Raw genomic sequence first — 14,112 nt, forward strand, 5'->3', positions numbered from 1 at the left:
TAAAATTCTTTCTATATATTCTTACAATCAAGCAAGCCACCCTCCTTTCTTCTTCTTATTTGTTCTTATAATTTTTTTAGTTTTCTTTTTCCATTTTAACAAATTTATAATGATTTTCGAACATTGAAATAATTAGATAGTGTTTCAGAAATTATTTTAATAAAAATAAAAATTAAATGAGAGTTTAAATATTATTAATATTCTCATTTTTATTTACAATTTACCCTATAAAACACAAAAAATAAAAAAAGAAAATTGTAGGAAAAGAAAAGCCCATCATAACGCTTAGAATCAAATTTAAGAAAAAAGTAGTAATTTATTAATTGGAAATATATTGATTATATAAGCATAAAAAATTCAAAACTTAAAAAAAGAAAATGGAAGAGAAAGTGGAAGGTGGGTGCATGTTAGGAGTAGAAATTTGGGGCCGGGTTTGAGCAGTTCCTCCTTATAGCTGTCCAAGAGCTGTCTTTCCTCTCCCTAAATTCATTTTTCTTCCTTTCTTTCCTTCGGACAATGCCTTCCAGTTTACTTACGAGTGCTTCATTTCTTTCGCCCAACTCAACATAAGTTCACAATGTCGTACCGTACCCACAACAACAACTAGAATTTGCTTTGCTTTTCCACTGTTTGGACAACAAACAAACGAAGAGTTAGCCGGAGAAGAACGACTCTAACCGTACTGTTACTTTTCCCGGTCACACGTGGCGCAAAATGAGTGCTTCCAGGTTCATAAAATGTGTCACAGTAGGTGACGGTGCCGTCGGCAAGACTTGCATGCTCATCTCCTACACAAGCAACACTTTCCCTACTGTAAGTAGAAAGAAAATAAAAAGCCGCCCTTTTTTTTTTTGTTTCTTAGGGTTTTTTGTTTTCTGTTTGGCTCCTGACAAAATGTGGGAAGGGGAAAGAAAGTTAACCCTTCTTGGTACTGAAGAAAGGACAAAGGAACGTTTTTGACTTGGATTGTCATGGGGTTTTTTTTTTTTCCTTTTTGTTTCCCCTATTTTCATGGCAACCAAACGAAAACTATGCTGGTTACTGGTGGTCAATGTGACTTTTTTCACAAAGATGCTTTATTTATTGGGGTTTTGTTTCTTTTTCTCTTTGGTTACACTTATCTTTGGAATCTTGAATTTGGTGTCGAATCTTATTCTGAATATTTGAATCATTCTGCATAAATTTTTTTAAACTGACCAATTTTTTTGGGGATTTTTGTTTCAAAAACTTGCAGAAATTTTATTACTTTTTCTAGTCTGTAACTTATCATTACTTGGTCTGTTTGTTTTTTTTAATGCATCATCTTAGGGAAAGGACGCTTACTTTTAAGATTAACACTGGAAAATATATCTCCCTCTACTCCCGTTTGCTGGTAGAAAGGGAGAAAAGAGAACAAATTGCTATAACTGAAACTATTGGTGGTAGAAATCTCCATTTCGAGATTTTTGATGATAGGTGCTTGCATGATAGTGAATCTTGGTTGATGGTCATGGGATTGAGTTTTTTTTTTTGTCCTTTTCATTGGCATAAAAAAAAAATAAAAAGCTTGGGCTAGAATTTATCTTCTTTTGGTAAACCTTACTCCATATAGAGTTTCTTGATGTGAATTTTGTAATCATCACTGTCTAGTTCTTGCTTCAATTTTACGATTATTTTAAGATAACTTTTGGAGAGGGTGATTAACCTTTTCCCTACACCCTCTGCAATTTTTTGGGAAACAGGATTATGTGCCAACTGTCTTTGACAACTTCAGTGCAAATGTGGTTGTGGATGGGAACACTGTTAATCTGGGATTGTGGGATACTGCCGGTATATTTCAGTTTAATAATTTTTCCTTATTCATGTCTTAGAATGTTTCCTGTGGTAGATTTGATTTTTTTTTTCCTTATCATGGAACAGGCCAGGAAGATTACAATAGATTAAGACCTTTGAGCTATCGTGGAGCAGATGTCTTCCTGCTGGCATTCTCTCTCATTAGCAAAGCCAGCTATGAAAATGTTGCTAAGAAAGTGAGATTATTACTATTATTTATAGAAAATTTTCACCACCTTTATCATGAGATACTTTCTGATTACATGATCTGCTAATAAATTCTTTGTTTCAAATTCTCAGTGGATTCCTGAATTGAGGCATTATGCACCTGGTGTTCCAATTATTCTTGTTGGGACTAAGCTTGGTTAGATTCTACTCCCATTTTTATTTTAAAATTTATCAATTATCTGTTCCTTTCAATCAGCTCTTGCTGCAATAGTTTTCATTTTTCTCATAGAAAATTCCTCTTAGACTGGCTTTGCCTGCTCATTCTTATGGGTAATAAATTGTGGTTAAGGCTAATAAACCCTGTTATATTTATTCTATTTACACCACCTTTTTCTTCTCATTTTCCTTGCCCCAGGAAAGAGAGGGGTGGGAGTGGAGTTCATTGCCCTTGAGTGAAGGGGAGAAGGTCCTGTTGGTGGGTGAAATAGTGTAGTGCCTTGAGATGACTAATGTTCATCCTTCTCTTGGCCATTTACTCTTGCCTCACATGATTAGTCTGTTAACCACCTAAAATCCTAAGTGGAGGTTTGTTCTCTATAGGGATGTTTCAATTGCAAGACTTTTCTTGATAAAACTACCCTTACCATTACAAACTATTGACTTTCTTTTCAGTTTTCTTTTTTGGGTTAAAAAAAGAACAATTAGAATTTTATTGGTTCAATTACGTCTATCCTTGCCCTTCCTCCATTCGGGATCTAAATAGTTGAGGTTTGTCTCTTCTTCTACATGAGTCATTAATTTGATTGGAGTTAGGCAAAAATTCCATGGTGGCGGAGACCTGAAACCAGTTCATTCTGACTTTGCCTTCACTTAGGATGCGTTCTAATGTATTCGAAAGAATGCTTTAACTGAAAAAGTTTGGGAAACTTATTCTAGGTTATTCCTGCAGAACTTAGAGATCCTGTTACAATTGGTTACATTTGTTATTTGCCAGTGAATTGTCTCTCCTAATGAGTCATCCAAAGTAATCTCTTTGGATATTAGAAGCTTGTGGAATAATTTTGAAATCTTCATCAGTAATCTAGATGCTCATATGTCCTCCCAGGCCCACTACCTCCCAGCTGGGGGACCAAGCTAAAGTGAAACTAAAGTTCCAAAAAGCTGTTCCTTTTGGGACAGCTATTTACTGGTTTTAAGGAAATCTTTGGGAATTATATGAAAGTTATTGATGTGAACTAATCCTTTGAGATGCTGAAGTAGAATAGGAAGCCAATAAAATGTTCATAATCTAAGAGGAAGCCATTTGAAGAAAATGGGAAAGAAAGAAAATAAAGCCCAAAATTACTAAACTTGGGCCTACCGTATGTTCTTTCATTAAAAATTCTGTTCTTAGGTTTACTTCATTATCGGGTCATCCCTCTATCTTGAGCTAGTTGAATAGTTAATTTCCCTATGGCATGAGTCCTTTAATCATGGAGGAGGGCAGTCCATTATAAGTTTCAAAAGAGAAAAAATGTCCCCTGTGGCAGAGGAATAACAAGGAAACCCATGCAGCAACTACTTCATAGAAGTTTAACTTTTCTAAAGCTGATGGATGCATTCCATTTCTAAACCTGTAACTTTCAATTCTTGTCCCAATGTTTCCTAATGTTCTTAACAAAAATTATGGGAAATATCTTCTGGAACATTTTCCAAATAGATATGGCATCAACAACTGCTACATTTATCTTTAAAGCTGTCAGTATATATTTATTAGCTGCTGCTAAATTTTCTCACTGCAGATCTTCGGGATGATAAGCAGTTCTTCATAGATCACCCTGGTGCAGTACCCATTACCACAGCTCAGGTACTCACATCTGCTTTTCATAGTAATAACATCTGATGAGTTATTCACGTTGTCTCATCATGCTGCTGTTTCTAGTTCATGACCAGTGTGTCATTTTAGTTGAGACTTTAGAGCGTAAAATCCTAATTTTGTTTTTCTAATCTTTTCTTCTTTTTATGCTGAAAGGGGGAGGAATTGAGAAAGCTAATTGGAGCACCTGTTTACATCGAATGTAGTTCAAAGACACAGCAGGTACATAAATATTTTTCATGTCAACATAAATCTTGGGGAAATTTATCTTGAGTTCTTGGTAGAGATTTTTGTTAATTACTTCTGGAAATACAGAATGTGAAAGCTGTCTTTGATGCTGCCATCAAAGTGGTTCTCCAGCCACCAAAACAGAAGAAGAAAAGGAAGAGAAAGGCACAAAAGGCCTGCTCCATACTGTGAGTATGGAAAGAAGAGTTATGGGTGCCAGGGTGGATGCCATGACCAATTAGCCGCTTAATCTGTTAGTCTCTCACCATAACTATTACTCCTCTCACCTGAGGAAATAGCTCCTTTTGGTCTGTAGTCTGAACTGACAGAACTAGGGAACTCTTATAAGCATCAAAATATGTGCTTTTTTCTCCTGGATTGTATTTGGAATTTGTATATTAATGGCCCTTTATGTCAAGCACGCTATCCCCGCAGTTTCTTTGAGCTTAGATATGCGTGATGTATTGACTAGAATGCGGTGAACCCCTCTGTAAGAACAACCAAATTGTTTCCTGTTGTATCTTGTGATGTAATCTGATCTAGTACATTTAAAGGAACTTCTAATATATATTTGTGGTTTTGAAGTTATTTACTAACTATTTTTAACTTACCTGAATGAATATTGTTTGTTCCCTTGCTTGATCTTGCCACTTCTGTGTTCCATTGTATGTAAGATTGTCAGGGGCATTGAATGACATGATCTGGAATAAGAGGAAGGGAGGGAAGAAAAGTGGGGGGAAAATGAGACCGAAAGACAGTGAGAATAAAAGAGAAAAGGCAGAATGTCATGTCCTTGGACCAATTCATTGGTCAGTCAATATTGCATCTATATTCTCTTGGAAGCCTTTTGTTGATCAAATTCTGTGGTGCCTCTTAGGCCTGTCTGCTTCATTGCTTTCTCAGATTCTCAACCGTAGAAATCATTGAGCTAAGAAACGAATCTTTTTCCTGTTGGGACGTGGATGGAGTCAAGTGGCCATATAGCAGCAGTTTTAAAGATACCCCGTGGATTTTTAGGCTCGGGTTCCATTGTTTGATATTTAAGCCATCCCCAGGAACTATAACCGTTGGTTTTCCTGTTGCTGTCATGAGGTGTTTATGCGAATAAGATCACTATCATCCATGATTAATTTTCCACTCAGGCTTCCTAAATTTATCTACGGAAAAGAGTAAATTCTGTGGAATATAATGGTTGACTGAGAAAGTTTAAACGAATTTTGAAACAAACATGTCTTATTGACCTTTCTGGTTACTAAGAAAGATGAATTCGAGGTGCATCTTCCAGCAATAACAGAATGTCAAATTGTAAACAGAAATATGTTTAATCAAGTGATAATTACTTTGTTTCAATGGGCGAAAAATATCAATGCTATGGCACAATATCTTCTAAGTTTTTCTCATTTTGTAAATTTCTTGATGCTGCACTTGCTAACTTTATCTCTGGAATTTATACTGTGCCCACTTTCATCAGTATGAAAAGAATCGGTGGACCTCTGTCCGTTACACACTCTCTTTTCCAACAACTGAAACTCCTCTGTTAAATACACTATCATCCCTTGGGAGGTCGTCCATAAAGTAGTTTTCCATCATTCACACATTTCATTCTTCCCCTACAGTCTGAATCCCCATTTTTGAAACATATAAACCTTCTTCTGGGTCTGAAATTTTCTCAATGGCGTCGAAAAGAATATTGAAGGAGCTCAAGGACTTGCAGAGAGATCCCCCAACTTCATGCAGTGCAGGTAGAGTGATCGAAGTCTCCCTGAGCCTAGCCATGACGGCTAATTCATTCTTGTTTTTAAGGGAACTGACTACTTATGCTGCACTTTAGGTCCTGTGGCTGAGGACATGTTCCACTGGCAAGCAACCATCATGGGTCCAAATGATAGTCCCTACGCTGGTGGTGTTTTCCTTGTGACTATCCATTTCCCACCTGATTATCCATTTAAACCCCCCAAGGTTTTAAAGCAAAGAAATCAAAACTCTCTTTCACATCAATTTTAATTTCCGCATCTGAGGCTAATCTCTAGCCTAACTAAATTCATTCTGTGTGCGCTATGAAAACATGTACATAGAATCAGGCTAATCTTACCAATGGAAAATCATTTTCAGGTTGCCTTCAGGACCAGGGTTTTCCATCCAAACATAAATAGCAATGGCAATATCTGCTTGGACATACTCAAAGAACAATGGAGTCCCGCCCTCACCATATCTAAGGTAGTGACTACTACCATATCTGAGGACTTCATACAAGGATCGATCCATCATAACAGAAGAATTATTGGTAAAATACTAGGGGGAAAAAAGGCAAAAAAACAACAATGAATCTTGAAAATCTGAAAATGAACTCATGCTATCTGATCTACCTGCAGGTTTTACTCTCCATATGTTCACTGCTAACGGACCCAAACCCTGATGATCCTCTTGTTCCCGAGATTGCTCATATGTGCAAAGCCGACAAATTCAAGTACGAATCCACAGCTCGGAGCTGGACCCAGAAGTATGCCATGGGCTGAACTAGGTGCCATCCCTGCACATCCTTCCTCTTTCGCCTGTTCTATATCTAGTATAGTTTTCCATCATTTTACTACTTTGCCGAAGGTAGCTTACTTAAATTTCATTATTCCAGGTACATTAACAAACCAAAAGAAGTTTATTAATAAAGAAAGTTCTGAGGCTGTAAGTTCTGATATAAGTGCCTCTTTGCTTGCGGTTCTCTTATCTGGCTCTGTGGTTGCAACTTCCAAGGTCTTGTTTACTAAGCTTAGCTTATTGAATAATTGAATGATTGAAAGAGATGGGATGAACTTATTTCAACTTTCTGCTCATTCAAAAAAGTGGGGTAAGGTGAAACTCCTGAGGCAAACCTCTTAAATGAATACATCAGTTATGTTTCTGCTTTGCCTAGAAAGACTGGCATGAAAAACCCGAATAAACTCACGTTGCCTTTGGTACAGGTTTAGTTATGTTGATTAACTTCCAATTATGCATAAACCTAATCAACAAAATCATTTTTCAACAGTTAATTCCCAGATTTTTTGTGATGTTTGCTGCCAAAATAACACATGCACATACTATCATGCTATGATCCTGCAAGCTATTAACCTAATCAACATGAAAGAAAGTGGTAGGTAATCATTCAAAACACGGCCCCCATTTACTGAACCTGGAGCTGTGAAGGATTTGTGCAGAAAAGAAATGTCATATCCGCCTCTTAATTTGACTCTTTCCAAACATCATTTTCAGAACGCTCTAATTGTTGACTTACTACGAATCTTAGGTAATGAACAACTGCCTGCCCTAACCCAGTTCTTTTTATCTCCACTTGCCTCCACGTTGTCTAGCTGCCACGAGTCAATTCCAATCCTATACTGATAATCCAGATCTTGATCAAGACAAGCATGTCGTTTTTTGAACTTGTTACACTATGAACCCAAGTTTTTGATGAATGTTTTCCATGTTCAGAACCATTTACTTCCTAAAGTAAAACTGTTGCACGTAGCAGATATAGGTCTATGAAGCAAAATTCATGGTCTTAATTACATCGTTGTGAAGCTTGTAGATGGGTCTGGGAATTAGACTTTGCAGCCATTTTTACAAGTCTAAGGACAAATTTACAAGGGTTGGGAGTTTCCCATCAATCAGAAACCAGTGAGAAGTATACCTCTGTTCTCTTGTTTGCATTATGATTGTTTCTTACTCTTTGAATGCAAACGACCACTCAATAGTATTACAGGCTTTTGTCTTTCCTTAATGAACTTTAACAACACCACCATGTTTGCCGTCCTTGTCAGTCTCAGAAAATGAGAACCATTTCCCTCCTAATTCTGGATACTTTTGCCTAATCAGGTACCTACCGTATCGTAGTAGTTGGTCCATCAAATTCAAATACATAAACCAAAAACTCATATCATATATATGGTAGATGCTATAATTGTACAAGAATGATTGGTTGAATCTCATTTCAATTCTATCAGCAACTTGTTGATTAAATTAATGCAAATTATGTTATACTTTACAGGAATGTGGGAACTACCAAATAGCATTCATATTAAACATCTATCTGGATATAATTCGGGTTAAGCAACATGTGATTGGTACAAAATTTATTAATTACCGTACTCAAAGAATATAAAATATAAAAAAGGTAAAAATATATTCATTATTGATTTCGGAAATTTGTTAATTTTTTTTAAATTTTACTTTAGATTTCAATCATAAGCACATTTAATAAACAAATAAAAATCTTCAATTTTTTTTTATAATTTTGTATTATAAGTTTTATATTATCAATCAAAAACTTTAAAATTCTAAATTTTAATATGAGAAATTTAATATATACTCATCGTATAATTATAAAAAAAAATCAAATGATGTTGAGAATTTTTGTTAACAAGGAAAAAGTAGTCGCATTTCCTTTGTTTTCCATATCATTCCTTTTGTTTCCTTCTTTACATCCACCATGGTCGGCCATGATTGTTCTCTTTATGCATTTAAGAATTACTGGCATGATTATTTTATGTAATCATATCAGAGATTCCATATAGCCCACCAGCTATTTCTTTGAGAACCATGGTCTTTGCTTTTGACCACCATGGCTGCAATAGCATTGCTGTAAAGGCACTTTCCATTCTGTTTCTTATCTCAAAAAAATGAGATCAAGCATTGAGAAAATACCACGGACGCTAGCAACATCAATCTTTCCTTCTCAATATGATTTGCATATAGTTAAAGATTTGCAAGAATATTTCTCCTCTAATTAATTATCATTAGTACTAATCCACACAAACTAACCCCAATTATCATTGATTTATGATTACTTTGTAAGAATAACTAATTGAATTAATAATCATTGATAATTAATTATAACTAGTGCTTTTTTGGTGGCTGCTTTGGTATTTTTTTTCTCGTATCCCAAGCATTGACTGGTGCATAAGAAGACTTCTCAAGCATTGACAATGTCACGTGGCATATTGCAGGGTTTTCGTCGGTGGATCTGCTGACGCAGAATACACGTGTGATTAGACATCTATTAATTAAGGTGGCAAATGCCAAATGGTATTTCTGTCCAATCATACTTTCTTTACGAAGTTTATAAAGTAAGTGAATGGGAATTTAGACCAAAAATGTGTTACGTGCAAAGTGGTCGGCACTACCCTTTCAAGTGTTGGTCATCTTTTGTTTTGCTCTTTCTTTCTTCGCATTTAATTAATTTTAATACTATTTATTACACCATTTAAAGTTTTGCAAGAAATTAAATTCTTTTGTAGTTTGAACATATACTTAGGTGTACCCAAAAACTAATTAAATGCTTCACTTAGGTTAGGTTTGCCACATGCTTAAAACAGTTTTATTTCTTGCTTTTCCATTATCAACTTAATTAATCAATTGATTAACTAGTTAGTTACGTCATTGTGTTACGACACATGGATTCGATTCGATTAAAATTCGACTTGTGACAATTGATTGAGCTCAAAGATGAGGACCTTTCGGCTCGAAAAAAGATTTGTCATGCCTTTCCTTTTTGTTGGGACCATGCATGCCAATTGCCAGGAAAATTAAGAATCAAGAAAACAGCAATAGAATTAGGGGAGACCATTTGCTTTTATGAGAGATTCATGGCAACTAGACTAGGGATTTACATGGCATGTTCCACGGTCAAGGAAATTTTGACAATGAACAAATTGACCCACCAAAAGAAAGAGTCATCTTCTTTTATTAATTATAATCACTTCGATTATACTATTGCTTCTCTTTTCTAGACAAGGAATGATTTCCATGGCGTACGGACTGGAAAAAAAAAGGGGTTGTGAACAGTTGAAAGCACTTGATAATTTGTTGTCATCGAGCAAGCCAAGTGATCATCAATTTTTGGCTAGAAGATGGAACCTGCTTGTAATTGTAAACATGGGAATCACGATTACATTGACAAAAAACAAAGCACCCTAGAAACTCCTCTTCACTACTTTGAATTGATTGACTTATTAAGGGAAAAAATTTGTCATCTCGGTCGATCATGGTGGCTCTAATGCAAATCCGCTAAGTACATTAGATTCAATCATCAAAATAGTAAAAAACTATACCTCCACTATTGTAAGTTATACCCAGAATCAATTGAAATTAATCAATTATAAGATTATGAATTTATAATATATAATTAACAAAAATTTTATTTACATGTTTTGTAATTTTAACTTTTTTTACATAACACTTTACGTTTTTTTCTTTCCCATTTACCTTCTCGTGGATAAATTTTATTTTAAAAAATGATTATACCATTAAATTCATTTAATAAAATTATCAAAATAGCAATTCAAAAGTTAATCTATTTATTAACATTTAAAGATATTTTTACAATTTTATTAAGAAAAATGAAAACATCAGACATTTCGTGGAAAAAAAAACTAAAATCGCAAGGGATATATAAAGAATCTAAATTTACTAAAAATTAGAATTTAAAGGGTGGGATTGAATAATTCTCTTGTAAAAGTTTAAAGACCTGGATAAATCTCTTGGGTTATTATTATTATAAATTTTATTGGTATTTCTGTGTGTGATTGTTGATATAGTCCCAACAGCTAACCTGTGACCACCTTTATTTTTAAGCTAGAAAATTATAGACTGGGGCCGTGAATGGGACCATTCTCAGACAGAATTCATTAGGAGAAAATAAATTGGACCATGTTTTTCATTTTATTGTGATTGATGTATGTATATCGCTAATATTGCTACATATACATATATTACCAAAAAATGATGCCATCATTGAAAATACATGAAAAATGAAAGAACTTGATTGATATTTTTTAATTTTTTTTGATAGTGACTAATGTTTTTAAATTGTGACTTAATCAAAACCTCTTTTTATGAAACAAATTTTCAGCTTATGATTTTCAAATTTAATAAAAAAATACATAAATTCTAATTATTTGATTAGCAAAGTAGACTATATCTCATAGTTCATTAATTTTTGTTCAAGATAATGTTAGGTCCTTCTAACGCTATTAAATGTTCTACCAATTTGAATAAGAATATGGCAAACTTATATCTCACCCCAAAAAAATTTAAATAAAATATTTCATAAGTTAATTAAGCAATCTAATCTTAGAGATTTTCCAAATCTTAATTTTGTATAACCATGTTTATTTGATGAAAAAATATTTTAGGAAATTAGTAGCTGAGAAGTCACTCGTGCTCACGCACATATAATTTAATTAAGAAATAGAATAATATTTTGTTTTTTGTAAAAAAATACAATAATATTGATAAAGGATTTTTTGGTCATTTATAAATGATTAAATTAGTCCTTTAAATCTTTAAAATAATGCAAATATCTTTCACTTTTTGATTTCATGAAACAAAGAACAAACTTTTTAATTAAACAAGAATTTTGCTTTAAGAAAATATTATTTATTTTCATCTAATAATAGACTAAAAACTTAAAAAATAAAATGGAAATTACCTTTGGCACCAGAAAGTAGAAAAGAACAACAGCCAACAGCCAAAGCGGAGTCCAAAGGGTAGTGCTTGTCAACCCGCGATAGCCGGTAAAAGTTTCGCTTGTGACACTTCAATGGTCCTTAAAACGACCTGACGCCATGGGTTTCGCGCGAAATTTGCCGGTTCTTTTAACGAACTTAAAATAAAATTAAAATTAAAATAATTCCCTATTTTTGCTCTCTTTTGATTCAACACTGAAATTCGTTGCCCACTCTTCGCGGGAATTCCTTCTTTCTTTCTTTCCCTTTTTAATGTCTTGCTTTGCCGACACTTTTATCTCAAGGATTCCCTCACTTATCACCCTTTTTTGTAATTTAAAATTACATTTAAAAAATAAATAAAAAATAAAAAAAAACAGTAGCTTGAATATCTTTATCATCACCCCAACTTTTGCTTTTAATTTTTAATTCTTCTTATAATTTCTTTTATTGATATTTATATATAAAGAGTATTGAAATTGGTTGCAGCAGGTGGAGTGGTGATGTTATATGGCGGCAATATAATTTTAAAAACATTTTGGATACAAAGAATGTATTGGTACATAATTTAGGTACAATTCAATTGTCTTCTTTTGTTTATCTTTACTCTTTGATTCAAAGATCTTGGTAGATTTTTGTCACCTATAAAGAATAGCTTATGGCTAACTCTATCACTTCCTATCTGGGTTTTTTTTTTTTTTTGGATTTTCAGATGGAAATGTGTTAATGGGTTATCATTTATGATCACAAAGTGTTGGCTTGTGAAGTACCTAGCGTTGTGGGGGTATTGTTATTCTTTGAGTGGCCATGGCGATGGTGGTTTCTTTTTTTATGCAGAGTTCCAAATGAAAATTTCAGAAGCTGGGAACGTTCTTAGAAGGGATGGATATGCAGAGACTCTGCAAATGCATTGGAAGATAGAAGAATACTTATATGCTTTGAATTTGAGGCAGTAACTGAGAAAAGAAGAGAAAGAAAATGCCTACTGAGAAGAAATATGTGTTGGTTGGGATTCGAATAGATAGCCAAAGTAGGGATTTGCTTAGCTGGGCTCTTGTAAAAGTTGCAGAACCTGGTGATTGTGTTGTTGCAGTTCATGTTTCCCGGAGTTCTGGTAAGGCCTTTCCATTACTTTCTACAGAATTTTTTATGTTGTACAAGGATTCCTGATAACAATTTCATGTTCTAATTTGAAATTTTCAATGAAGATCATGCTTTAAGAGAGAAGTTGTTGTTAGAAGGTTATTTAGAAGTATACCAAGGCTTGTGTTCTGTAAAGCAGGTGGGTTCATTATCAACAAACTCGGCATTTAGATATATATTCACTTCAAAGAATGAAAAGATGATTGATCATTACCAGATTTTTCACGTTTGGGTTTCAGGTTGATCTTAAAGGCCAGATTTTTAAAGGAAGTTCAACGCGAAAGGTTTTGATTAGAGAAGCAAGGAACTATGATGCTGTAGCTCTAGTTGTGGGTATAGGCAAGCATAGTGCTCTTGGGTAAGGAGCAGCTAAAGACTCAAATCTCTGTTGGCTGTTAAACTTTTTGTGATTCTTTTTCTGATTACTCTAAAAACAGATATCGTTTTCAGGGGTTGGACTTCCACGGCTAGATATTGTGCAAAGCGGTTGCCAACTACTACCAATGTTCTGGCCATCAGCAATGGGAAAATTATTTTCAGAAGGTCCAACAAAAATCAACTACCAGGTTTGATTTTTCCTGTCCTACGAATAAGAATGAGATGGATTCTAGTTTCTACTGCGGTCTTCAAAAGTAATAGATCTACTTTTGATTATGTCAGGTCTTACAGTTAAAGGTGATCCAAGACCAAGTCTTTATCTGATTGAAAACCCTGCTGCCAGGGAATGCCAATCAGAATATGGTGATTCTGAAGTAGGGTCTGAGATATCCAGTTTGGAACGGATCCAAAGCTCCAAAGATGAATCAAGAACCAGTAGTGAAGATTCAAAGAGTGAGATATTGAGTGTGATTTACGAAGGCAAGAAAATTTCTTCACGGTCAATTTCTCTTTTTGCGGGAGACGTTATGGACTATAAGCCCGGTTGGCCCCTCCTCCTGAGGGCTAGTTCAGCAACACCACAAGCAAAGCACGCCAGGAGTATGTCAGTAGTCAAATGGGTAATGAACTTACCAAGTCGTTCCCCGCATCATACTCCTCGATGCTCAACCATCAAAGAAAACCCATTCGACATTGAAAGTGGCAGTGAAGTTGAGATTAATAGGACCAATTCATCTATGCAATGTGAGTTGCAAAAATGCTTGGAGACAATCCTAAAAACAAATTCATCCGATTGTCAATGGTTCAGTTACAAAGATCTAAAAGCTTCGACTGCTCAGTTCTCCTCAGGTTCTTATCCCTAACGTTCCTTGCAACCACTGATGTGTTCTTTTTGCTTTTTATGCTTGTTTTCTTGCTAAAACTCTGTTTTACAGCAGAGAATCTAATTGGAAAAGGAGGGAGCAACCGTGTTTATAAAGGGATCCTTCCAGATGGCAAGGCAGTTGCTGTCAAGATTCTGAAGTCATCAAAAGAGGCATGCCAGGATTT

At 34.7% G+C, this 14,112-nt stretch overlaps 3 protein-coding genes across 4 annotated transcripts in view; all 3 read left to right on the forward strand.

Annotated features, from left to right (window-relative positions):
* Positions 1–363: 363 nt before the first annotated feature.
* LOC110417725 (rac-like GTP-binding protein 5) lies at positions 364–4,651 on the forward strand. The gene is made up of 7 exons (XM_021430205.2): positions 364–813; positions 1,722–1,809; positions 1,900–2,009; positions 2,113–2,176; positions 3,762–3,826; positions 3,992–4,057; positions 4,151–4,651. Exons 1-7 carry the CDS (start codon positions 715–717, stop codon positions 4,253–4,255), a joined length of 597 nt encoding a protein of 198 aa, XP_021285880.1. The 5' UTR covers positions 364–714; the 3' UTR covers positions 4,256–4,651.
* An 873-nt stretch (positions 4,652–5,524) lies between these two features.
* On the forward strand, positions 5,525–6,857 carry LOC110417796 (ubiquitin-conjugating enzyme E2 10-like). The gene is made up of 5 exons (XM_021430328.2): positions 5,525–5,805; positions 5,895–6,022; positions 6,176–6,280; positions 6,436–6,584; positions 6,693–6,857. Exons 1-4 carry the CDS (start codon positions 5,736–5,738, stop codon positions 6,577–6,579), a joined length of 447 nt encoding a protein of 148 aa, XP_021286003.1. The 5' UTR covers positions 5,525–5,735; the 3' UTR covers positions 6,580–6,584; positions 6,693–6,857.
* Positions 6,858–11,759: 4,902 nt separating this feature from the next.
* Positions 11,760–14,112, forward strand: part of LOC110417949 (protein kinase STUNTED) — a 3,805-nt gene continuing 1,452 nt past the window's right edge. The window contains exons 1-7 of one of the 2 annotated variants that reach the window (XM_021430554.1): positions 11,760–12,113; positions 12,254–12,655; positions 12,750–12,823; positions 12,924–13,042; positions 13,135–13,250; positions 13,345–13,911; positions 13,998–14,112. The exon at positions 13,998–14,112 is cut by the window's right edge and continues 137 nt beyond it. In XM_021430554.1, coding sequence (XP_021286229.1) covers positions 12,520–12,655; positions 12,750–12,823; positions 12,924–13,042; positions 13,135–13,250; positions 13,345–13,911; positions 13,998–14,112 — 1,127 coding nt within the window. In that variant the 5' untranslated portion in view covers positions 11,760–12,113; positions 12,254–12,519. The remainder of the gene's footprint in view (positions 12,114–12,253; positions 12,656–12,749; positions 12,824–12,923; positions 13,043–13,134; positions 13,251–13,344; positions 13,912–13,997) is intronic. The other variant, XM_021430555.2, reaches the window with a different exon arrangement.

This window comes from Theobroma umbraticum, unplaced genomic scaffold, assembly GCF_002168275.2.
Source record: "Theobroma umbraticum cultivar Fairchild unplaced genomic scaffold, ASM216827v3 scaffold_50.0, whole genome shotgun sequence".
NCBI classification, from domain to species: Eukaryota; Viridiplantae; Streptophyta; class Magnoliopsida; order Malvales; family Malvaceae; genus Theobroma; species Theobroma umbraticum.